The 23,600-nt window shown below is 46.0% G+C and overlaps 2 protein-coding genes and 1 long non-coding RNA gene across 14 annotated transcripts; 2 read left to right on the top strand and 1 right to left on the bottom strand.

Annotated features, from left to right (window-relative positions):
- Nucleotides 1–496: 496 nt before the first annotated feature.
- On the top strand, nt 497–11,892 carry ZNF789 (zinc finger protein 789). Of its 12 annotated transcripts, none has more exons than XM_073791915.1 (6): nt 497–698; nt 2,864–2,941; nt 6,839–6,965; nt 9,551–9,667; nt 9,802–9,873; nt 10,775–11,892. In XM_073791915.1, the coding sequence occupies exons 2-6, from the start codon at nt 2,873–2,875 to the stop codon at nt 11,785–11,787; spliced, it is 1,398 nt and encodes a 465-aa protein (XP_073648016.1). In that variant the 5' UTR covers nt 497–698; nt 2,864–2,872; the 3' UTR covers nt 11,788–11,892. The 12 variants fall into 12 exon arrangements, with proteins under 12 accessions (XP_073648016.1, XP_073648020.1, XP_073648017.1 ...); XM_073791914.1 differs by lacking the exon at nt 497–698 and adding an exon at nt 1,082–1,211 and having other exon boundaries at nt 9,554–9,667; XM_073791913.1 differs by lacking the exon at nt 497–698 and adding an exon at nt 1,082–1,211.
- Nucleotides 1,035–21,624, bottom strand: LOC109549218 (uncharacterized). The gene is made up of 4 exons (XR_002175442.3): nt 20,873–21,624; nt 20,471–20,675; nt 13,311–13,383; nt 1,035–1,148 (listed from the first exon to the last, which is right to left on the bottom strand). It is a non-coding gene; the product is annotated as an uncharacterized lncRNA (long non-coding RNA).
- Nucleotides 15,548–17,756, top strand: LOC117308027 (zinc finger protein 131). Its single transcript, XM_033839147.2, has one exon. It carries the CDS (start codon nt 15,765–15,767, stop codon nt 17,541–17,543), a length of 1,779 nt encoding a protein of 592 aa, XP_033695038.1. The 5' UTR covers nt 15,548–15,764; the 3' UTR covers nt 17,544–17,756.
- Nucleotides 21,625–23,600: the final 1,976 nt, after the last annotated feature.

Raw genomic sequence — 23,600 nt, 5'->3', positions numbered from 1 at the left:
AATTTCAGATAAGTATCTATTTTTATGTTTTTATCTTAATAACATATATGTGTATTATAATTCATTATACTAACATATTTTTTTTGCCTGGTAGGGCTGTGTCCAGGGTCGGCTCTCTAAAAAGTTGGTCACTCTATATTAGACTACCAGGAGAAGCTTTTAAAAATACCCAACTGCACGAGGGCTCACTCCTAGAGATTTTGCTACAATCGGTGCGAAGGGGAAGGACTTGGTATTAGCATTTTTAAAGCCCCTAGCCTCCAGACCTCCAGGGTAGGCTGGAACGGGCTGGGGCGGGGCCTGGAAGTCACGTGGCCTAGTCAACGCCCTCTGCGGCAGTTGATTGGCTCCGGCCAGGAGCGGAGGTTGCGAGAGACATGAGCGCCCCGCCCCCTTACTCGCACACTCCCCCCACCCCCGCCCCTACCCTTACCCTCTATCAGAGAGTTGCGAAGCCTCCGCCGTTCCTAGAAGGTACTCGGGTGGGGACGCTCTGCTCGGCGTGCGCCAGTGATCCGGCTGACAGGCTCAGGGACCTTTAGCGTCGCGCCTTTAGGTGCGGTTTAGCTGAGAGGCTCGGACCTGATTCCGGGTCCAGCCCAGCACCTCGAGAGGGGATCCCAGCCCCCATGGCAGCCGCAGGTGCATCCTGAGGACTTCCTGGAGGAGGCGACGCGGCTGGAGTCGGAGGCCGCGAGGTTTGGGGAGAAAGGAGCTAGTGTGATGGGAGGATTGGGTGCCGCGGGGAAGCCTCAGTGGCCCCGCCATAGAAGGTGTGAGGGCTGGAGAGACACCCCCTCCCCCCCCCGTATCCTTCCCCCCCATCCCACCCCGATCTTCAGGGCACTGTATTGTTATAGATTAACAAATTGGATTATGGGTTCTGACTTCCAAATGCACAACGCTCACAGAAGATAATCTAGTTTAGATAATGAAAGGGTTGAGGTCCCTTCCCCTGATCAGGACCGTCTGGGGGGTGCCTTCTTGCTTAAGAGGCAGGAGCGCTTAGGAGCAGTGTTTTTAGGGAACGTGAACGGTGTGTGAGGGACTTTCTTAAAGATGTACTTACATAAAGCAAGGTTCGCCGGTAGCCAGAGAAGCACAATTAAAAAATGAAGATCCTCCGTATCCCATCATTTGTGTATTCCCTGAGAGAAACAACACCGAATTTACTATATTTAAAAAGAAGCAAAGCGGAGGCCACAGTTTGGGTATGTCCCCTGGCCAACCACCCATAGCTGCGGAACCAAAACTTAAAAGCTGTCCTAGTTTCCCCCAAATGCTGGCTCTGTCCTTAACGGAAACAAGCTTTCTTCATGTCAGGGTGACCTGGCAGCTTCCTAGCCAATCAGCTACAAACAAGTAAACTTGTCCGGTGCTACTCTTCTAAAAGGAATGTCAGTTTCTAGTAACCAGTCCCAATAGAAAACAATGTACTTCCTCATTCATGTGTATGGGAGGAAAATAATTTTCTCTCTACCCTTCTGAGTACTTAGTTGAGACCCCCGCAATAAAAGATGAAAATAAACAAGTTTCTTAACATGTATACCTCATGTAAACATGGGAGATACCCAAGGAAAAATGACTAACCCCTGAGATGGCGTAGAATTCAGGCCTAAATACTATCTTCATAGGGAAAGCGGAGGGAGGTTCTATTCCTGGAAGAGGCTGAAATGGCAGTTAGGTTAAGGATTAAGTGTTGGTTTGCTGACATGGGGCTTAGCATGAGTGAGTCCACATAGCTTTCAGGATCTTAGTTCCCCAACTAGGGTTGGAACCCAGGCCCCGGCAGTGAAAGCCCCGAGTCCTAACCACTGGACTGCCAGGAAGTTCCCCTGTTGCTTCTTTTTTAAACAGCCGTTTTTTAAGTCCCACAGCTCAGTATTCCAAAGTGGTATATTTTGGGGTGGCTTATTCTGCCACCCCTTCACAGGCTTTATAAACTGAGCGGTAACTGCTGAGAGCCCAAGACTTTCAGTTTTGAAGTCTCCTTGTTCACAGTTTGGGTTTTGCTCCCTAAAATGTTCATATCAAGTAAAGTCTTCTGAATTTTCTTTTGACCACAATTAGCTCTTTGTATATCATATGTAGCCTAAAATCTCTAACTGCCCTAAAATCATTTTTACACTATCTGAGCTGATTCTGTGTGATGTAGAAATACATGAAGACCACCCAAAAGAGAACAAGCAAAGGCTCTTCATTCCCTTCATGGCCAAGGGAGTTGGCCACCATCACATGTGTGTGGCAGAGACTCAAAGGCAAGCAGGGGAAGTTTTATAGTGGAAAAGAGGGAAGACTCAAATATGCTGAGTTTGGAGCTGATTGGCTTGGAAAAACTGGAGGCAGGTTAAATAAAAGAAGCGGAACATCCTACGTGATTGGGTACGGGAGCATATTCGGCTTTTCCTGTCGGCCCTAGATGGAGGACAGGGGTACATATCAGAGACAAGCTGGCACTTGTAGACCAAGTCCTGATGTAGGGCCTATTGCTGCATTGCTTGTGGTTTGCGTTCCAGGCGGGTTGCTGCAGGTTGCAGGTCAGAGTTCTGTTTTTTCCTACAGTCTGGTCCCTTGGCGTATTGAGTCTCTCAACGAGGTGCTGCTGAATATACTCTAGGGAGGAGGTGAGGGCAGAGCCACAGGTTTCCTTGGATAAAGATTGGAAATTGATTTAGCTTCAGAAATTCCTAACAAGAGTATTCGAGCAGTTGCTTTCATTTTATCACATATTCCAACACCAAACACAGTGACTTTGTGCTAGCTGAGGTTCGTTGGCCCCATTGGAATTCCCTGTCCAGGGCTGCCTGGTGAGAGAGCTTCAAATCGGGGCTGGCCTTACGTGTGCTCTTTTCCTCTCCTTCAGCTCAGCCTGATGGCCGGGAGGCTGCACCACCTCAGAGGCCAGGCCATGGAAGCCGTGTTCCTGCCAGTCCTGTGGAAGGTGAGCAGGGTTGCTCCTCCCCTACCTTGGTGTAGCCTCACCGCCGGGCGATGGCGTTCACGTGGCTTTAACTCCTCTGTTCAGGTCGAGCCATCTTTATCAGCTGGGGTTTTTTTCTTCTTGGAAGGTAGGATGTAAAGAGCTTGAACTTTGGGGCCAGACGGGTTCAAATCCAGGCTCTGTTTTAGATGTGTTACCTGATCTCTCACGGTTTCCTTATCTGGAAAATGGGATAATGATAGCAGCTGTCGCAGAGTTGCGAGGATTCAATGAAACGGGGCACGTGGCGTATCGGCAGGGTATCTAGTGACACGTGGAGCGCTCTGTAAGTTTAGCTGTTGTCACCACAGTTGCTCCTTGTTTCTGTCAGTGAGCACTATTGTGTACCTACTGTATACCAGATGGTACTGCCTTTGTGCTGGGAGAGAAGCTCTCGCCTAAGGCGCTTACAAGCCATTTGGAGAGGGAGCTGTGGAAACAAACTCCCACAACACAGGATAAATTCTGATCTGTTGGCATCAAAGGGACACTGGAAGCTTAGTTACTGAACTCGTAACATGATGGAGGGTGAGTGTGAGAGGCTGAGTAGAAAAGTGAGGAGACACGTGAGGAACCCTCGCGACCATTTGGAAAGAACAGTCTTGGACGGGAGGGAGGCAAGAGGGAGTTGGAGGGGCAGCGCTTTGACCCGTTGGCCCAGCGTGTCCGTTTGCTGAGGGATCACAGAGCTCTGCCTGCCCTTCTGGTGGCATCTCCCGCCCTCCCTGACGGCCAGAGGACCCGCCCGCAGAGATGTGGACTCCCTTCTGTCCCCAGGCCTGTGTGCATCCTGTTCTCCCTGTCCACAGGCAACCGACCTCTGCATATGCTGAGACTCAGCTCAAAAATCCTCCCTCTGAAATCTCTCTGAGATCCTGCATTGACTCCATGACTCTCCCTTGTGTTCCCACGTGGGCGGAGGGCTGGGCTCAGGAGGACAGCTGCAGAAGAGCCACTGGGTGGGTGTGGGGTGACTGGACGTGAGCGTGTAGGGTCTTCTTTACAGAAAAGGCCCAGTAAGGGAAGGAGAGAGGGCGGAAGCGAGAGGGAGCAAGGCGCCAGGAGCAGCTTTGTAAAGGCAGGAGAGGCGGCAGCATCCTGCGGGCTACGGGCAGGAGTGATAGTCTGGGAAGGAACGCGGCTGTGTTGCTCTGCTTCATGACGCCTCACTTCTGACCGTTCTGACACCAGCTGGGTGCCCGCAATTTAACTCATTCTGACACTGTCACCCTGGAGTTAGCATCGGACCCACAGGGTAAGGGCTCAGTCCCCGCAAGACCGCCCCCCGCCCCGAACTCAGACGCCAGTCACAAGTGCGGGCTGTCACCTCTGCTTCTGACCCACCGGCTCTAAATTGGGTTCCCACGACCCACTCCGCGGGTGCCATTGATCTGGTAGAGTGGCTCACGGAACTCTGAAAACGGTTTACTGAGCAGGTCCTGGTTCATGTAAAAGGCTACAACTCAGGATCAGCCCGATGGAAGAGAGGCACAGGGCAGGGGGAGTGGGGGAGGGGTGCAGGGCTTTCCTCTCCAGGCAGACACCCCCCAGCACCTCCGTTTCTGCGCTTTTATGGGGGTTCATTACGTAGGCGTGATGGGTCGAGTCACTGACCTTTGGTGACTAACTGAACCCCAGCCTTTCCCCGCCCCGCAGGTGCTAGGGGTGAAGGTTCTAACCCTCTCATCACATGCTTGTTCCCCTGACATCCAACCCCATCCTTAGGAGTTTTCTACATTAACATGAACTCAGGTGTGGTTGAGGGATTTGTCATGAGTAACAAGACATTCCTCTCACCTGTATGGCCCTGGAGCTATTTCAGAAACCGAGGACCAAAGCCCAAATATTAAAAGATGCTCCTCTGTGCTTATCCCTTAGGAAAATCCAAGGGTTTTTAGGAACTCTGTGCCAGAAGTAGGGAGGAAGACCAAATATATATTTCTTATTTAAATCACAGTATCACAAGGGGGAAAAGGGCAAACACAGGAGAGTCGTGGTCATTGGATTAAGACCCTGGAGGAGACAGGAGAGAATGGAATCGGCCCGAGGAGGAGGGGTCAGCAGGAGGGAGAAGGGGGGGGTGAGGCCCGATGCAGGGGATGCCTGGGAGCCGGTGGGGAGGCGGGAGGAGGTGAGGGCCGTGTGCCCTGGGGGCTGCTTTCTGGGAAGTGACTGGCAGTGCCTCCTGAGAGGAGGGGGTGGGGCGAGCCCTGTCCTTGCAGCCCCCGTCGCCCCCCGTGGACCCCTGGATCGTCACCGTGTTGACTTCTGCCGCTTCCCCACTGGACCCTTCACTCCCTGAAGCGGGGCTGGGGCTCCGTGGGTCGCACAGGCTGTGCACTTAGCAGCTCTGGGGGCCCCGTTGTCACAGCTGCCACGTGAACAGTGTCCCCTAGAGTCGAGCAGTGCGCAGCCCGAGGGGCTGGTCCCGTGGGCCCGGCAGGAGCTGTCACCTCTGTGCGTTTACTGTCACTGGCGTGTGGCACGGAGGCCGGCGACTTCCTGGTGCTCAGTAAATGCTTCCTGAAGGAGCGGGAGTGATAAAGGGGAAGAAGACCCCTGGTGAGGACCTTGAGGGCGAGAACTGTGGAGCCACACGAAGGGCCCAGCTAGGAAACCCCACGCACACAGATGACTCTGGGGCTTTGAACCGTTGTATCCCAGCGCCTGGGAGCCTCCACGCAGGTGCAGAGAAGGCAGCAGGCAGGTGGGGCAGGTGAGGGCATCTGCGGGCAGCTCTGGGGACGGAGGATATTCAGGATCGGGGGAGGGGGCTTGAGACCCTAACCCTGGGCCAGGTGTGGGCAGGAGGAAAGAAAGGCCTGTCGTTTGCGAGACTCAGGGTCTGTCTGCAGAGGGGAGCGGCATGAAGCATCTCGGGTGGGGCTGGTGTTCCTATTGCTGAAGCCCTTCCACACGAACACCCCCTGAACCACGGCGAGTGTGGGGGGCAGACGCCAGGCCTCTCGGCCCCCGGGAGCTGGATACACAGTTGCAGATGGAAACTTCTGCCGTGGGCACGGTGCTCAGCGGTCTGTGTTTGGCCCGTGGAGACACTCTCCGCCGTTCCCCACTTTGTCTGCGCCCTGGGAGGCTGGCCTTTATATTCTCCATCCACGGGCTCCCTTGCTCTTGCTTCGGATTGGCTTCTGGCAGGGGGATGGGGTGGGGACCAGACGCCTGCAGGGGATCGCTGTTGGGGGTTTATCCCTCAGTCCCTCCCTGCTGGGCTGCCCCCTGCTCGGTCTTGCTTCTCCAACAACTTTCTGGATCCCAGTGTCCCCTCCTGTCCTCCCCCTTCACACCTAGTGGGTAGCGGTGCCCACGACAGCCAGCCCCACGAGCTCCAGCTCGCCTGGTTGGTTCCCATTAACCTGTCCATCCCTGTGTCCCATTAGCCTGTCCATCCCTGTGTCCCAGTAGCCTGTCCGTCCCTGTTTCCCATTAGCCTGTCCGTCCCTGTTTCCCATTAGTCTGTCCGTCCCTGTGTCCCATTAGCCTGTCCATCCCTGTGTGAATGGCCCGCACGCTGCCCCATCCTCTGTGACCTCATGGGAATGAGCCATCTCTTTCCTGAGAGATCCGGGCAGAAGAAATACAAGATGTGGAAGGTAGGGTTGTACAGAGCAGGGTCGGCAAACTCACCTGGAGCCGGGAGTAGTTCTATTGGGTCACAGTCACACCCGTTTGCTCTCCTGTTGTCTGTGCTGTGTCTGTGCTACCAGAGCAGAGATGAGTGACTGCAGCAGAGATCAAACGGCCAGAGAATCCTTAAATATTGACCATCTGTAATAATAAAACTGTAGCTCACAAAGTTATTGTAAGAATTGCAGCTGCAGTTAGTCGCTGTGTTTCCAGGGGTTGCTGTCCTTTGAGGACGTGGCTCTGTACTTCACCAGGGAAGAGTGGGACACACTGGACTGGGCTCAGAAGGACCTCTACAGAGACGTGATGCTGGACAACTACAGAAACGTGCTCTCCTTGGGTAATGAGTCAGCTTAACATTTCACTTTGAGTGTCTGCACATCTCCTCAGTCTCTTATCTGCAATTCCAGAAGCAGAAAAAGCTCTGAAAACCAGACATTTTTTCATAACTCATTTGGCTATAAGACCCAACCTGAAGTCATCAGGTGGTTAAATCTGGTTTTTATCGTACAGGAAGCTATTTATCATCCTTTTTCTCATTTGGTCTTTTTATATATATATATATATATATATATATATGGCATCAGAAATATCAGTGTGTTTAAGGTTTCAGCTCCAACCCCTGTTGGGGGTGGTGCATAAGAGAAAATATACCCACCAAGGCACCTTTCTGAAATCTGGAAAAATTCTGAGTCATGAAACACATCTGGCCTCAAAGTTTTCAAATGAGGGATTGTGGACAATTAATAGTTCCCTTTTGTTTTAGAGTTCAGAGACGATGAGCCCATTCCCCACCCCGACCTGAATCCTCCACACCTGTTAAGACTCCTAGGAGCTGAAAAGACTGGCCGCTGCAGATTCCAAGTCTAGCATCTTGCTCCCTTGAAGAGTCTTTTTCTTCCTTCTGTCTGAAAATGGTTTCCCTCCTTGTTTACAACATCACTGGGTGCCCAGGAAATGATTCTTCACTGACTTCACTTCTGAACCTTCACAGCTTCCATCTTCCCAGGAGCCTGCCTTTGTGTTACTCCGATGCAGAGTCTCCCTAGGGTGGGAGGTTCCTGGATGACTTTTTCTTTCTGGGGAGTGTTGGCTCCCTTGCGGACACTCTTGGCACAGACTCTTGACCGCCTCTTGTGAGACTGTCCACCCAGCACTGGATGTTTTACTGTTTACTTTTGTTCTAAAAGCATTCCAAGAGCATACTTGAATGTATGGAAGGTAGAGGAAAGCATAAGCGGAAGGGGAAAACATTCAGGGCTAACACTGTTAATATTTTGGAATATTTCCTTCCTGTTTTTTTTTTCCTGTGCTGTTTTTTTAAAAAAAAAAGCTATCTGAGCATAGTCTATGTATAATTCTGTAATCCCTTTAAAACTTAACATTATAGTATCAGCATTTTCCCTGTTATTAAAAACCCTCACAAAGCAGAAAGTTAAAATCATCTGCCTACCCACTGCCCAGCATTAACCCTGTTAACATTTTGGTTTACTTTTGTGTATGTATACAGACAGTCCTATTTATGATGGTTCAGCTTAAGATGTTTTCAACTTTACAATGGTGTGAAAGCAATACACATTCAGTGGAAAGCGCACTTCGAATTTTTATCTTTTCGTCGGATAGCGATATGCAGGACCGTCCTCTCTGGTGACGCTGGGCTCAGAGCCGCAGCTCCCACACAGCTATGTGATCATGTTGTCACAAGGGCAGCCAACCAGTACACTTGAAACCATTCTGTTTCTCACTTTCAGTACAGTATTCAGTAAGTTACAACAGCTTTTCACCACTTTATAATAAAGTAGGTTTTGTGTTAGATCATCTTGCCCAACTGTGGCGTAATATAAGTGTTCTTTGCGTGTTTAAGGTCGGTGAGGCTAAGCTATGACGTTCGGGAGGTTAGGTGTAATAAATGCATTTCTGACTTAGCATATTTTCAGTTTAGATTGGGTTTACCAGGAAGTTACCCTTTTGTAAGTAGAGGAAGATCTGTACACACACACACGCACAGACACACACGTAGTTTTTAAAAACAAAATTTGGATCATAATTTACATGAGTTTTGTATTCTGCTTTAAAATATCTAGGGAGCATTTTCCTATTTTAAGAAACATTCTTTGAAAAATGTTATCAGATGCACTGGGGGGAAAAGAAATATTCTTTTTTTTTTTAATATGAAACTTCTTTCAGTTTTTTTTTAATGTTTTTTATTTCTTTTTTTCTTTCTTTTGGCTGTATTGGGTCTTCGTTGCTGCGTGCAGGCTTTCTTTAGTTGTGGCGAGCAGGGGCTACTCTTGCGGTGCGTGGGCTTCTCATTGCAGTGGCTTCTCTAGTTGTGGACCACAGGCTCTAGGCGCGCGGGCTTCAGTAGTTGTGGCTCGCGGGCTCTAGAGCACAGGCTCGGTAGTTGTGGCTCATGGGCTTAGTTGCTCTGCGGCATGTGGGACCTTCCCGGACCGGGGCTCGAACCCGTGTCCCCTGCATTGGCAGGCAGATTCTTAACCACTGCGCCACCAGGGAAGCCCAAAAGAAATATTCTTTGAATACATGGATTTTCAGTATCTGCCTAATACTTTTGCCTTTGTTGTATTCATGTGCTACACTTTAACCATTCCCCTATTGACATTTAGTTTATTTCCAGTTTGCACTGTTTGTTAGAACTCTGCTGAACATCTCTGGTTCGTTAACCTTTGTCCTAATTTTCCTTAGGCTATATTTCTAAGAGTGAAATTACCACATCCCGGAGTGTGAATATTGTTCAGGCTTTCAATAAAGATTGCACCAAGTCCTCTCCTCACCAGCCCTGTTCACTACTGTCCTGATCTCTGCTTGTCACTGTCCCCCCACCGCTTAGACCCCAAGGGGTAAAATGAGCTCTGGGACATCTGCTGCTCACTAACCAGCACATCCCATTTACTTCCCCACAAGTAGGAGTTCAGTTTCCCAAACCTGAGGTGATCTGTCAGCTGGAGCAGTGGGAAGAGCCGTGGATCCTGGATCTACCAAGAGCTGGGACTAGGAAGGCTTCCGGTAGTGCTTGCCCAGGTGGGTGAGGAGAAGACCCGGCCCTGTGGGGGTCACGCAGAGGGAGGGACCCCATTCACCAGGCCCCTCCTGTGCTGATACCGAGCCAGGTGTCTGGTGTCTCTCCTGCTCATTGTCCCTTCTGCCCCCTGCAGGTGGTGGGTATGGTCATCAGCCCCATTCCCAGGTGAAGAAACTAAGGGACTGCGATGTCTGTCACAGGGCTAGTAGGTTGATAGTTGGGACTTGACATCAAGTCTGCAAAGCTCATCCTCTTTCTACTGCATTTCAAGTGCTTCTCTGAAGCAGCCGGTCTGGTGTTTTCTGACAGCTCTCGTGCCATCCTAGATACTCCTTTTTTCTACCCTCATCACTTACCCTTTCTCTATACTTGCTCTTGTTCCCTTGCTCTCATTTTGTTTTCCAAATTCTCTCGGTGTTTACTGATGTTCCTTTGTCCTACGTACTATGTCCTGATTGCTGCTTCTACCCTTTTTCACATCCCTCCCTCCACGGTTTCACAGCCTCAGCACCGCTGACATTTTAGGCTGTTTAATTCTTCGCGGTGAGGGCTGTGCTTGGGCCTCGTAGGATGTTTAGCAGCATCCTTGGCCTCCACCCACTAGGTTCCAGCAACACCATCCCTGGTTGAAAACCCACTGCTCTAGTCCATTGGTTTTGTACTTATTTCTCTCTGTTTCCTTTTCTATTCTATCTTACACACTTTCTCCATTTTTAAGAAGTTGTTTCTCCCAGAATTATTAAAAACATGCTTATCTACAAAGTACAAAATGCTACCTCTCTCCTAGTTATGTGACACTGCTGGTACTGAGAGTAAGTTGTTATCCCACTAATGGTGATGGATTTATTCAATTCTCACATTCTCTGACATATACTCTTGTGCACATTTTAGCTGGTTAGCTGATGTCAAGAGCTCTTTCTGATATGAAAGCTGTGGGTCCTATGGAAGGAAATCAGAATACTGGCCTCTGTAGTATGATGGTTTAACTAGGTGAGCACTTCTTAGCCTCGTTTGAGTCTCGTATCACAAACTTCTTGACTTCTTTCCTTTTTTTTCCTTCTATGGCAGTCAGGTCATTTATATACTTTCTTTTTTTTTTTGGCTAGGTCCTGAAGCCAGATTCAAGATGAAAGAGCTAACTCCAAAGCAGAACATTTCTGAAGATTTAGAGTCATGTAAGATGTCACTGGTAAAGCAGAAAATGGCCAGGAAACCCTTAGAAAAGTTACTTGAATGTAACGAATTTGTGGACATTTACCGACTTTCACTCCCTACTATTGGTGATGAATGCTGTAAGGACTTCCTTCAAAACCTTAACCTTATTCAAGATCGGAAAGCTCAGGCAAGGACAAAGCAGGGCAAATATGATGAGTATGGAAGACCCTTCCATCAGAGATCACTGCTTTTGAGGCATAAGCGAATTCTTACAAATGCGAAATCTTATGAATGCAGCGAATGTGGAAGAGCCTTCCAGCGTCAGGCAAATTTTGTTCGACATCAAAGAATTCACAGTTCAGAGGATCCCTTTGAGTGCGACATATGTGGGCAGGCCTTCAAACAGAAGTCTGCTCTGATTGTCCACAAACAGTGTCACTCACAAAAAAAGCCATATAAATGTCATGACTGTGGAAAGTGTTTCCGTCAGATGGCGTATCTTGTTGAACATAGGAGGATCCATACCAAAGAAAAACCCTATAAATGTAGCGAATGTGAAAGAACATTTAGTCAGAATTCAACCCTTATTCGACATCAGTTAATCCACAGTGGAGAGAAACCCCATAAATGCATTGAATGTGGAAAAGCCTTTGGCCGGCATTCAACCCTTATGAGCCATCGACAAATTCACAATAAACAGAACACTCATAAATGCGGTGAATGTGGTGAATCCTTTGGTCGGAATGTAGATCTCATTCAGCATCAAAGAATCCATACCAAGGAGGAATTCTTTGAATGTAGCGAATGTGGGAAAACTTTTAGTTTTAAGGCAAATCTTCATCGACATGAGGTCATTCATACTGGAGAGAGACCCTACAGATGTGACAAATGTGGAAAATCTTTCAGTTGGCGCACAAGCTTTATTAAGCATCAGGGTACTCACAGAGAGCAGATACCTATGTGACAGTAACCAGAAAAGCTACCATTTAAAGACCAGAACTTAACCACTCTTGCAAATATGTGTAACTCAATTGTTTTATGAAAATTAATAAACAGGAACTGAAATGGTTTTTCTGTGGGGACCCTCTCTTCGTAGCTAACCTTCTTGCTACAGTCAAGAATTACTTAATAGAGGACTTCCCTGGCAGTCCAGTGATTAGGACTCTGCACTTCCAACACAGGGGGCATGGGCTCGGTCCCTGGTCAGGGAAGTAAGATCCCACATGCTCTGCAGCACAGCCAAAAAACAAAACAATAAAACTGGATTTAAATTAAAAAAAAAAAAAGTTACTTAATAGAAATGTCATAGGTTGTTGTGTCCAGTCTCCCCGGGTCCCCTTTACCTTCATTTCCCCGAGTTAAGTCAAGGCAGATGGAAGGCATAGAAGTTTTACTCTGTGGTCCCCCAGGCTGGAGACCATCTTCTGGATCGTGAACGATTTAAGAACGCCTTTCTTGGTTTCATAATGAAAAATCACCTGAGATTATACAGACGTTTTAAAAATAAGGGCTACCCGCTAGTACTACTGAGATATTAAGAATTACCGAAATTTACCCAGAAACTAAAATTAGTGTGCTACTAGGTTCTACTGAGAGTTCAAAGTCAATGTTCAGAGCAGATGCTGTTACTGCCCTGGCCCCCCTGCCCCCGGCCTTGCCCCTGCCGTGTGCTTCATCCGACTTGCACCATCTGTGTCTCCTGGGCTGCGGGCTTTTTCGAAAACCACGAAAGACCACTGCTCTAGGGGCAGCCCTCAACCAGGCTTGATGGGATTTTGACGAATACCAGGTCTCCCTCTCCCCTAGGGTGGAACATCTGTGAAGCATGTGTTTCACACTGTTTTCAGAGTCTTTCCATGGGATGACGCACATTCACTCTCCGTGGTAGCTGCTTTATTAGCTGTCTGCCCTTCTCTGTGTCCCTTCTAACTCCCCTACCAGTATTTCAACACCTCTTCTCCTCACGAGTAAACTGCTGCTGTTAGACCCTCTCATGTTAATCAAATCTCTTGATTTGATTATTTTCTTGCCCTTACCAGTTCCATGATTTCTTACCCAGCACATAAAAACAAAGTTCTATCGGGAATTATAAGAAAGCAAGTGGCACCCCATAAAATAAAGGAAACTTCAGCTTTGCAGCAGGAAAATAATGAGTGTTAGATTATATACTGGGTTCGGTATCAGTACTTGTGTACCAAGCGGCAGGAACTGGCTGGAAGGAAAGGCTGCCAAACTCTATTTCCCCGAACAAAATTAAGAAGTCGAGGCCTCTGACAAGAGGAAATAAGCCAATGAGAGAGAATTCTTGCTCACAAGCACCTCTGGAGTTGGGGACCTGTGAGAGCAGATCCAGGCTTGAGTACACAGTCTGGCTCAGACTACTGAATCTACTTTGTGTAGATGATGTACTTTGTGTAGATGATGCTTCCAGCTTCCCAGAAAGAGAGGGTACAGCTAAGGATCCAGAGGTAACATGGAAATGCCTACCTTCAGCCACATCTGTCCCAAGGAGGAGAAAAGAGCTGCACTCTTCAATATGGCAGCCACTAGCCATATGAGCCTATTTAAATTAAAATTTTAAAAAGTTAAAAAACTTCCTCAAATCAAAAGCCACATTTCAAGATCAGCACAATTATAGAACACTCCCATCAGCCCAGGCTTGTTGGACAGCACTGCTGGAGAAACCCTAAGGACTTCTTATGGAGGAACAAGGGAGCTTGTATTTGGTGCCACTTCCTTCTCTACGACTAAATTAAATGGCCTTCCTTTCCCTTTATAAATGGCCCCTATAAAATGTTTTATTTGCTGAAAATATTTTTTTCAGTAGAATTCCTGGGACACAAAGGAGGGGAGGGGTGGAGCTGGTCTAGGAGACTTGCTGAACTAATTTGCCTTGGGAGAAAGGGGTCCCCAGCTCAAGAGTGCCGGCGTGCAGGGCAGGCTTCCTGCCTTCCGCAGAGGCTAGACGGTCACCAGGCCAGGAGCACAGATCAGCGATGTCATCGTCAGTGTATGGTCATGTTTGTCAATATTTAGCAGTAGGGCAGGAGCTCCAAACTAGCCCTCCAGGGAAGGTAATGGAGAAGAAACGCTCAAGTTTTGGCTTTTCTATTTAGCTAAGGGGCTGGACCCACTGTCCTCCATGCCTGGCCACACAGGGGAATCATTAGCTCATACTGCAAAGGTCAGAAGAGTCTAGAACACTCCACTGGACTAGAAAAGGTGCACCTTTTTTTGACAAGACCAGTGAAGCTTTTTACACCATATTTAAATCAAGGTGAAAAATAAATAATACAAATGTTATTTCCTTCTTTAGCTAATAATGCTAAACTATAAATGAAAAAACAGACTGTGTTAAAATTCAAATGACTAAAAATAAGATATAAAAATTGTTCAGTGCTTTCATTTTCTCCTCTTTTTACACACTTGGATTACAGTTCACTAAAATGTCACAAAACATGGTCATATGACTAGTATGCAGCTCACACCTTTGACAACACCTGTGTCGGTCTAGATCTTATTCCAAGTTCACACTCAACTGTAGCTTTTATCCAGGTGGCTTCTCCTGCCAACATTTCTTAGCTGGTAGAAATGAGGAGGGGAAGCATAAAGGAAAATACTACATGAAATTCTACATTTTAGAATAAAATAGTAATAGATGACTTCCTGTCAAAATATACATTTTCAGGTAAGTTCTTAGATTTTTTTCAAGTAAACGTATGGTCAGTTATTTGTGTCATTATCACAAATGGATACTTCCCCCACTTCCATTTCCAAGTGCATATTGCCAATATAAATGACTCAGTAGTGATACTGTTATTCTGAAATAATTTCCAAATTGCAAAAATAATACAGAGAATCCTTTACACCATCTACCCACATTTACCAAATTTAACATTCTTCCAAGTCTCTCTCGGGAACTAATTTACAGCAGTTTGAATAAACTGGATCTATTTATATACAGAAACATAAATCAATCTTAAAACGGCAAATCAAGTTCCAATATGACAGAATATAATATGTCTGCATGAAATTTTAAATCCTGCAACACTACATATATTGTTTATGGATACAAGATCTTGTGGTATAAAATGGGGAAAAGAAGGACACAATTTCAGTATAGTTATTCCTTCTGATGAGGGAAAGGAATGGGAGTCTTTACAGTACATATTATTTTATTTCTTAAAATGATATGAGGGATTTCCCTGGTGGTGCAGTGGATAAGACTCTGCACTCCCAATGCAGGGGGTACGGGTTCGATACCTAGTCAGGGAACTAGATCCCACATGCATGCCACAACTAAGGAGCCCGTGTGCTGCAACTAAGGAGCTGGCAAGCCGCAACTAAGAAGCCTGTGAGCCACAACTAAGGAGCCTGCCTGCCACAACTAAGACCCAGTGCAACCAAATAAATAAATATATATATATATATTTTTAAAAAAAGATATGAAGCAAATATGTTAAGAATTGATTAATCTGGTGCATATGTGAATGTTCTTTAAAATCAATCTCTATTGTCTATACTTGTCTGTATGTTAGCAATATTTTACAGTAAACTTGTCCATGTTTCTTGTGAAATAATATCATAATTCAAAAGTATCTGAGGATATATGACAGTAAATGATAATGAAAAGAACACCCATGCGTCCTCATACTAGGTAAGAAATAGATCATTTTCAGAATCACAAAAGCCTCTTGGGGAGAAGAGGGCGGGCGGGGGAGGGAGAGGCGACCCGGGAGTCGTAGTGGGCCGCGGGCCGGACCGGGTCCCGGGGCGGCGGGAGCCAGGGCCGGGCCGAAGGGCTTGGCGGGCCGTTAGAGGGCCGCGGCGGCTGTCGGGTCTCCTCCCTTGCCGGACTTGCGCGCCCCGGAGCCCGGAGCCTCCGGCGCTGTGCCCACCCCGCTCCAGCTCGCGTCTCCCGACTCCAATTAGAACAACCCGATGGCCATGGAGGCCGAAGAGACGATGGAATGCCTTCAGGAGTTCCCTGAACATCATAAAATGATCCTGGACCGATTGAATGAACAGCGAGAGCAGGACCGGTTTACTGACATCACCCTGATTGTCGACGGACACCATTTTAAGGCCCACAAGGCTGTTTTGGCTGCTTGCAGCAAGTTCTTTTACAAATTCTTTCAGGAGTTTACTCAGGAACCTTTGGTGGAGATAGAAGGTGTTAGTAAAATGGCCTTTCGTCATTTGATTGAGTTCACATATACAGCAAAATTAATGATACAAGGAGAAGAAGAAGCCAACGATGTATGGAAAGCAGCAGAGTTTCTACAAATGCTAGAAGCTATCAAAGCCCTTGAAGTCAGGAACAAAGAAAACTCAGCTCCACTAGAGGAAACTACCACAGGAAAAAGTGAAGCAAAAAAAAGAAAGATTGCAGAAACTTCAAATGTTATCACTGAGTCATTGCCGTCTGCAGAATCTGAACCTGTTGAAATCGAGGTGGAGATTGCTGAAGGCACAATCGAAGTGGAAGATGAAGGCATTGAAACGTTAGAGGATGTGGCTACTGCCAGGCAGTCCATAAAGTATATTCAGAGCACAGGTTCCTCTGATGATTCCGCTCTGGCATTATTGGCAGATATCACCAGCAAGTACCGTCAAGGTGATAGAAAAGGGCAGATTAAAGATGAAGATGGCTGTGCCTCTGACCCCACAAGCAAACAGGAACACATGAAATCACACTCCACTGAGAGTTTCAAGTGTGAAATATGCAATAAAAGGTATCTTCGGGAGAGCGCATGGAAACAGCACCTCAATTGTTACCACCTTGAAGAAGGTGGAGTCAGTAAGAAGCAAAGAACTGGGAAAAAAATTCACATATGTCAGTACTGTGAGAAACAGTTTGACCACTTTGGACATTTTAAAGAGCATCTTCGAAAGCATACAGGTGAAAAACCTTTTGAATGTCCAAATTGTCATGAACGATTTGCTAGAAATAGCACCCTCAAATGTCACCTGACTGCATGCCAAACTGGAGTGGGGGCAAAAAAGGGAAGAAAGAAGCTTTATGAATGTCAGGTCTGTAATAGTGTGTTTAACAGCTGGGACCAGTTCAAAGATCACTTGGTAATACACACTGGAGATAAACCCAACCATTGTACTTTGTGTGACTTGTGGTTTATGCAAGGAAATGAATTAAGGAGGCATCTCAGTGATGCTCATAATATTTCAGAGCGTCTAGTAACTGAAGAAGTTCTTTCAGTAGAAACACGTGTGCAAACTGAACCTGTGACATCAATGACTATTATAGAACAAGTTGGGAAGGTGCACGTGTTACCATTGCTTCAGGTTCAAGTGGATTCGGCACAAGTGACTGTGGAACAGGTCCACCCAGATCTGCTCCAGGACAGCCAAGTGCACGATTCACATATGAACGAGCTTCCAGAACAGGTCCAGGTAAGTTATCTAGAAGTGGGTCGAATTCAGACTGAAGAAGGTACCGAAGTACATGTAGAGGAGCTGCACGTTGAACGGGTAAATCAGATGCCAATGGAAGTACAAACTGAGCTTCTAGAAGCAGACTTGGATCAAGTGACCCCTGAAATCATGAACCAAGAGGAGAGAGAGACTACCCAAGCAGATGCTGCTGAGGCGGCCAGAGAAGATCACGAAGATGCTGAGGGTTTAGAGACCAAATCAACAGTGGATTCCCAAGCTGAAAAGTCAGAAAATGAGAACAGAACACCTATGCCAGTTTTAGAATGAAATAACAAATGAATATATTTTTAAATTTATGTGTTGAGTTTTTGAACTGATGATGGGCAGTGTGACTGTCCTTAAGCTAACAGACATGTGGACCAAAGTTAAGCTCTTTCCTGTTGTGTTGAACTGTTTCTATTGAAACAAACTGATTTTCCCCCACTTGATGCCACAGAGGAGGGATCTTTCCCATAAGTGAATGGGAAGCTTTGAGAAGTATATTTCTGGAAAACTGAAATGGATTATATTCTTATTATATAGTTGGGTACGAATGTATCTATTTTCATTGTGGTAAGGGTTCTCCCTTCTCTCTTTGCCCAGTCATGTCCTTCCTCAAGTTTTTTTTCCCCCATATTGTAAAATCAAACATAAAATCATTAGAATACAAGTTTATGTATTCTAATGCATGTTAGAATATTTGAATATATAGGAAACACAAGGCTGCATGAAGAAAAGTGCATTGTTACTGTGCAGTTAAATTTTGGCTTCTGGCTTTCTTTAGCTTGAACAACACTCTTGTCTACCCTGACAGTCACAGATGTCATCTCTGCAACAGAAACGGTGGTGGTGGCGGCAAATTTCTAGAATGTTTAAAAACCAACCACACCCATGTGCCTTTTCAAATTCAACTAAACTTCTGTAAAGCGCCTCTGGGTCTTTCAGAGTTTGTGTTGCAAGGAGCAATGTAGGTCATGCTATAGCACTCGGTATTTTCCTTACAGTGACAGCTACCGGTTCTTTTTCACTTCAGTTAGATTGAGAAATTTCATTCAGTGGCGGCTGAAGGGCCATTTTCAATTGGGAAAATTCACTTATATCTGTGGTAAACTTTATTTTGATGAAAAGTTGCACTAGTATTTTACCACCAGATGAAAAAAAAGATGAGCATCACTTAAAAATTAATGTATTTAAAAGTACAGAGAAAAAACATGTATATAATATATTAGGCTTTGTTTTGAATGAATCTTTTTCCCCAATCCTTAATGTAAAGATCTTGTGCTATAACTTTTAAAGCCATACAAATAAGAGTGCTAAACTGTGGACTTAAAAGTAGGTGTGTAAATATTTTTAATCAGTATTACTTGGAAAATAAAATATAACAACCACAAAAAAAAAAAAAAAAAAAAAAAAAAAAAAAAGCCTCTTATATTCTGTCCAATCTCCTCTCCCTCCCTCTTCACCAAAGGTTAACAAATATTCTGAGTTTTATGTTAATCATTCCCTTGTATTATGTAGACGTACCACCTATCTATTTATGTCTGGATGATGTATTACTTAGTTCTGCTTTTTCAGAACTTTACATACATGGAGTCATACTCTTTCACTGCACATGTGTTTTGAGAATCATGCATCTTTCTGTGTAGCTGTGGTTCAACCACATTCACTGACAATAAGTATCCCACTGCAGGAATACAGCACAATTTATGAATCTATTCTTTTGTTGATGGGTTTTCAGGATGTTTCCAGTCTGGGGCTTTTATAAAGCAGCATGTCAACATGCCTCTTGGTTCCCTGTGAAAAAAACTAGAAATAAGATATATACGTGTTCAACTTTAAGAAGTATGGCCAGGGACTTCCCTGGCGTTCCAGTGGTTAAGACTCCACGCTTCCAATGCAGGGGGCACAGGTTCGATCCTTGGTTGGGGAACTAAGATCCCACATGCCATGTGGCATGGCTAAAAAAAAAGTATGGCAAACTGTTTTCCCTAATAAATGTAACAACTTACACACTCAACAGCAGATGAGAGTTTCCACTATTCTATATCTTTATCGGTACTTGATACTGACGGATTTTGAAAGATTTGATAATCTTTTGTGAAATCGTATCCAATTGTGGTTTAATGTGCTTTTCTCTTATTACTAATGTAGTTGAGCATCTTTTCATCTTCCTGGGCTGTGCTTCCCATTTTGTTTGTCTTTTCCTGATATAGTGTAGTTGAATTTATCAATTTTCTACAGTTAGTAATTTTTGAGTCTTGTTGTAGATTGCTACCAGTTTATCAAAAATTTGTTTTTCTCCTTCCTGGACACACAGCTAGACAACACTTTGCAGCTTGTATTGTTAAATGCAGCTAGGTGACCGAGTTCTAACCAGTGGACTATAGTGAAGATGATGTGTGCCACTTCTTGGCCTGGCCCATAAAGCCCTGTCACACGTCCGTGTTCTCTTCTCCCAGTTGACTAGGTTAGAAAATCCCCAAGGAGGTCTCGGAAGCCACGTCTGAAGATGCCAGGGCTGCCATCAGATTGACTGCTCAGAGGAGAGCCTTCCTGTCAGTCATGTATATCTGCCTTACACTGTTATAGGAGTAAAAAGTGAACTTATAGGGGCTTCCCTGGTGGTCCAGCGGTAAAGAATCCACCTTCCAACGCAGGGGACGCAGGTTCAAGCCCTGGTTGGGGAACTAAGATCCCACATGCCACGGGGCAACTAAGCCCATGCCACAGCGAAACAGCCCGCGTGCCGCAAACTACAGAGCCCATGCGCCCTGGAGACCTTGCGCCACAGCTAGAGAGAAGCCCGCACTACAATCAAAGATCCCACATGCCTCAACAAAGACCCCACATGCTGCAACTAAGACCCAATGCAGCCCCAAAAATAAAATAGATAAATAAAATAAATATTTTAAAAATTCATTAAAAAAAGAAAAACTGCTATTGTGTTTGAGCAGCTAGACCTTTGTAGGTCTATTTGTTAGAGCTGTTATCATTAAACTGACTTAATACATGTTTAAGATATTCTTCATTAAATCTGAGATTAGAACAATACCTCCTGCATTTTCTTTTCCAAAAGAACTGAAGAATTTCAACAAAGAACTGGATGGATTATTGGGCTGTAACCAAAAGCTAAGCGATATAGTCTGGCAAGTGGGGCTCGGACAATTAAAAATCATTAAAATGGGGGGCCCAATTATGATAAGCCCTTTGCTCACCAAAAAGAATCCAGCGTGGGTTCTGAAGGGGACAGGATGCCAAGACAGATGTTCTAGTCCAATCATTCAAAGTGGCAATGCAATCTCTGCTCACCAAGATGAATAGCCACGGAGGCCCCCAAGCCATGCTGTGATCATCCAATGATCCTACATCCACTGTGACACCTGCTGGGGCAATACCGCTTACCGCAGACTGTTCAGAATCCTGCCAGAAGATAAGCTTGTGAGAAGCAAGGGCTCAACCGCTCCACCTCGGCTGACTGCACCGCACCTGCCTGGTAGACAGCCCCACCCCGGACCCTCGTTAGAACAGATGCTTGCTACACTGCTGGGGTTACTGGAAGGGCACAGACCCTGCCCCTGCAGTTCCCACCCCAGAGGCCCCAGGAGCTTCCCTTTTACCTCTGTGCCATTGTCCTGGAGACTGAAGTTCCAAGCAGGAACTAGGACCTTCCAGAATAGAGCTCAGAAATTTTATAAACAAAGATGAGCTAAGACAATAGATTTAAATGACTTTATAACTCCTCTCCCAGTTCCCATCAGGTGTTCTATCACTTTGTTAACAAAAACCTAGATTTACCATTTTGCAAGGCGCTGTGCTAGGTGCTATGGGAAAACACAGATAGTGACAAGATAGTTCCCAACTGTTCTGGGCTGAATTGTGTGCCCCTCGCAAAACCCATGCACTGGAAGCCCTAACCCCCAGTGTGGCTGTATTTGGAGACAGAGCACTTAAGGAGGTGATTAAGGTTAAATAAGGTCATAAGGGTGTTATCCTCAAGGATAGGAATGGTGTCCTTATAAGAAGAGGAAAGAGACACCAGGAGTGCACAGGCACAGAGGAAAGTCCACAGTGAGAAGTCAGCCGTAGGCAAGCCCAGGAGAGGGCTCAGAGAAACCGACCCTGTGGACACCTCAGAAAACGCTAGTGTCTTGGTTTTGTCTCCAATTCCTTTCCTAATCGATCTCATCACTTAGGTTAAGTCAAAGCACAAAGCTAGGCTGGGAGTGAGTGAGGGAAACGTGGGAGTGGGCATCTCCCCACATCCTGCAGGGGGTAGTAACTACGCATCTCTAGTCCCCTACGCTACCCGCAGCCGGAAACTCTGAGTCGCGGGGCTGGTGCGGAAACGAAAAACCTGCAGACGATACAACAACCTGTAGCACAAATAGAACGAGTTCCGGAAAGCTTACCGGAACCCCGTCACGGTTCCGCCCCCCCGGAACTCCACCCCTATTGGTGTTCTCTAGGAATCAGGAGGTCTCGCTGTCTCGGTGGTTCCTCTATAAATCTAGGGAATTTAACCTCCTCCTCAGTTGAGGAAAAGGACCAAGATTTAGCGGCACGTCCTCACTAATGGGATAGAAGTAAGGAATTGATGGGGAATCTAGCCTCCTGGGTGGAAGGTGCAGGTCACAAGTTTTGAGAGCTAGCACATGGGTGTCTCTTTCTAATTGTTCCTTCTGCAGGGAAAGGACTCCAAGCTGATGACATTGACCTGGTCGCACTCCGATGGCTCTGATACTTTTGTGAAAACAACAACAAAAAATTGATAGAATCAATCACAGTCTTCCTCCCAGCCCCAATACCGTAGCAAACATTTCTGTAGAATTCAACCAACGTGCTCTGGGCACGCATTTAGTGATGTGATTGGAATGCAGATTCTACTGTCCTGTTCCTTTTCTGCCTTTAGTCCTTTACAATATTTTAATGTTAAAAAACGATAACGAAACAGCGTCTTGAGCAAACAGATTTTGCTCCAACTTGCCGCAAAATTGAGGAAACAAAATACATGACCCTAACGTTTTGTTACCCTTTCCTTTCAGAGGTTTAGAAGGTAAGGTGATGATGGATGTGATGACTGAAAGGCAGAAAAGAACTTCACAGTCTAATGTTCAAATCATAACACTCCTCTTTTTTCTGCAACCACGAGATGTATGACCCCGGATCAGCATAGTTTTCAGCTCACTAAGAAGTTTCTGGCAATCAGAGCTGTTTTTAAATGGAAGAGGCTGCCCTGGGAAGCAAAGAGCTCCCCATCAGTGGAAGGATTTCATGCAGAAACTGGATAATCAGATGCCAGGAAATGTTTTCTCCAGCTCAACAAAGTAATTATACACTTGGTGCTGCACATACCTACAATTGAATGGCGATTCCTCCATTGGGTGGGAGGAATGATCGAATCCTTTACAATTCTAAGATTCTATTACTGTATGACTTTATCATATCTTGGATCAAAACTGTCTTTCACACAAACAGACAAGAACAGCATTTCATCACTTTGTAATGTTTGATGTTTAATCATCTAAGACATAGTAGATTTTGGTGCTTAAGAGCTTAGCTTTTGGAGACAAAGTGATCTTGGTTCAAATGCTCGTTCTGCCACTTATTGGCTGTGTGACCTCGGGCAAGTGAATCAACTATTCTGAACCTCAAGTTTTTCCCAACTGTAAAATGAGGGCGCTAAGAAGTGAAACCACCTCATAATGTGAGGATTAAGTGAGGTGATCCACATAAAGCACTAAGCATGATGTTTAGAACACAGTAAATGCTCGACAGACATCAACACCAGGTTTCACTGAAGTTGTCACTCTCATTCAAGTCCTATATCACCTTTAACTCTGTAATTCTGTTCGCAGGCAACAAGAGTCTCACCAACGAGGCCCTCTGACACTCACAGGTTGCATTAAGTGGGTGGATATTTGTCCTGAGTGTGTTATTTTCTCTCTTCAAGCAATCAGTGGCTTTCAGCAAGAGCCACTTGATTCCATAATCCTTACATTATTTTTATTTTGTTCCCCAAACCTTACCCGAGTCAGTGCATCCCCTTCTACCTGAATTCCACCCCAGTTCACCAAAGTTAATGTCTCCCAATTGAATGGCCACCACACGCCCGAAACTACCAGTGCCCTGCCCACCATCAGTGACGTGGTCCTCATTGCCTCATGGTGAGTGGCCAGCTCCACAGGGCATTCTTACAGGACTACTCATGGTGCCACACATCAGATCACATTCCCTAAAGCAGAGCCTGAGACAAGGATTCAGAGCCATGTGATTTGTTGACGGCGTGGAGGGGCTGAGGGGATGGTACAGGAGCATGGATATAGTCTAATGAAGTCTAGCCTCAGC

This window comes from Tursiops truncatus, chromosome 15 (genome assembly GCF_011762595.2).
Source record: "Tursiops truncatus isolate mTurTru1 chromosome 15, mTurTru1.mat.Y, whole genome shotgun sequence".
Classification (NCBI taxonomy): Eukaryota; Metazoa; Chordata; class Mammalia; order Artiodactyla; family Delphinidae; genus Tursiops; species Tursiops truncatus.
The sequence above is the reverse complement of the archived record's forward strand: the minus strand, read 5'-3'. Positions and strand labels throughout refer to the sequence as shown.

What these genes read in the sequence shown, in the direction of transcription:
- ZNF789 (XM_073791913.1), top strand. Translation starts at nt 1,113, where the DNA reads ATGAAGATCCTCCGTATCCCATCATTTGTGTATTCCCTGAGAGAAACA. An exon ending in CAGAAACGTGCTCTCCTTGG is followed by an intron (nt 6,966 to 9,550) that starts GTAATGAGTCAG and finishes CTTCCCCACAAG; the next exon opens with TAGGAGTTCAGTTTCCCAAA. An exon ending in CGATGTCTGTCACAGGGCTA is followed by an intron (nt 9,874 to 10,774) that starts GTAGGTTGATAG and finishes TTTTTTGGCTAG; the next exon opens with GTCCTGAAGCCAGATTCAAG.
- LOC117308027 (XM_033839147.2), top strand. Translation starts at nt 15,765, where the DNA reads ATGGCCATGGAGGCCGAAGAGACGATGGAATGCCTTCAGGAGTTCCCT.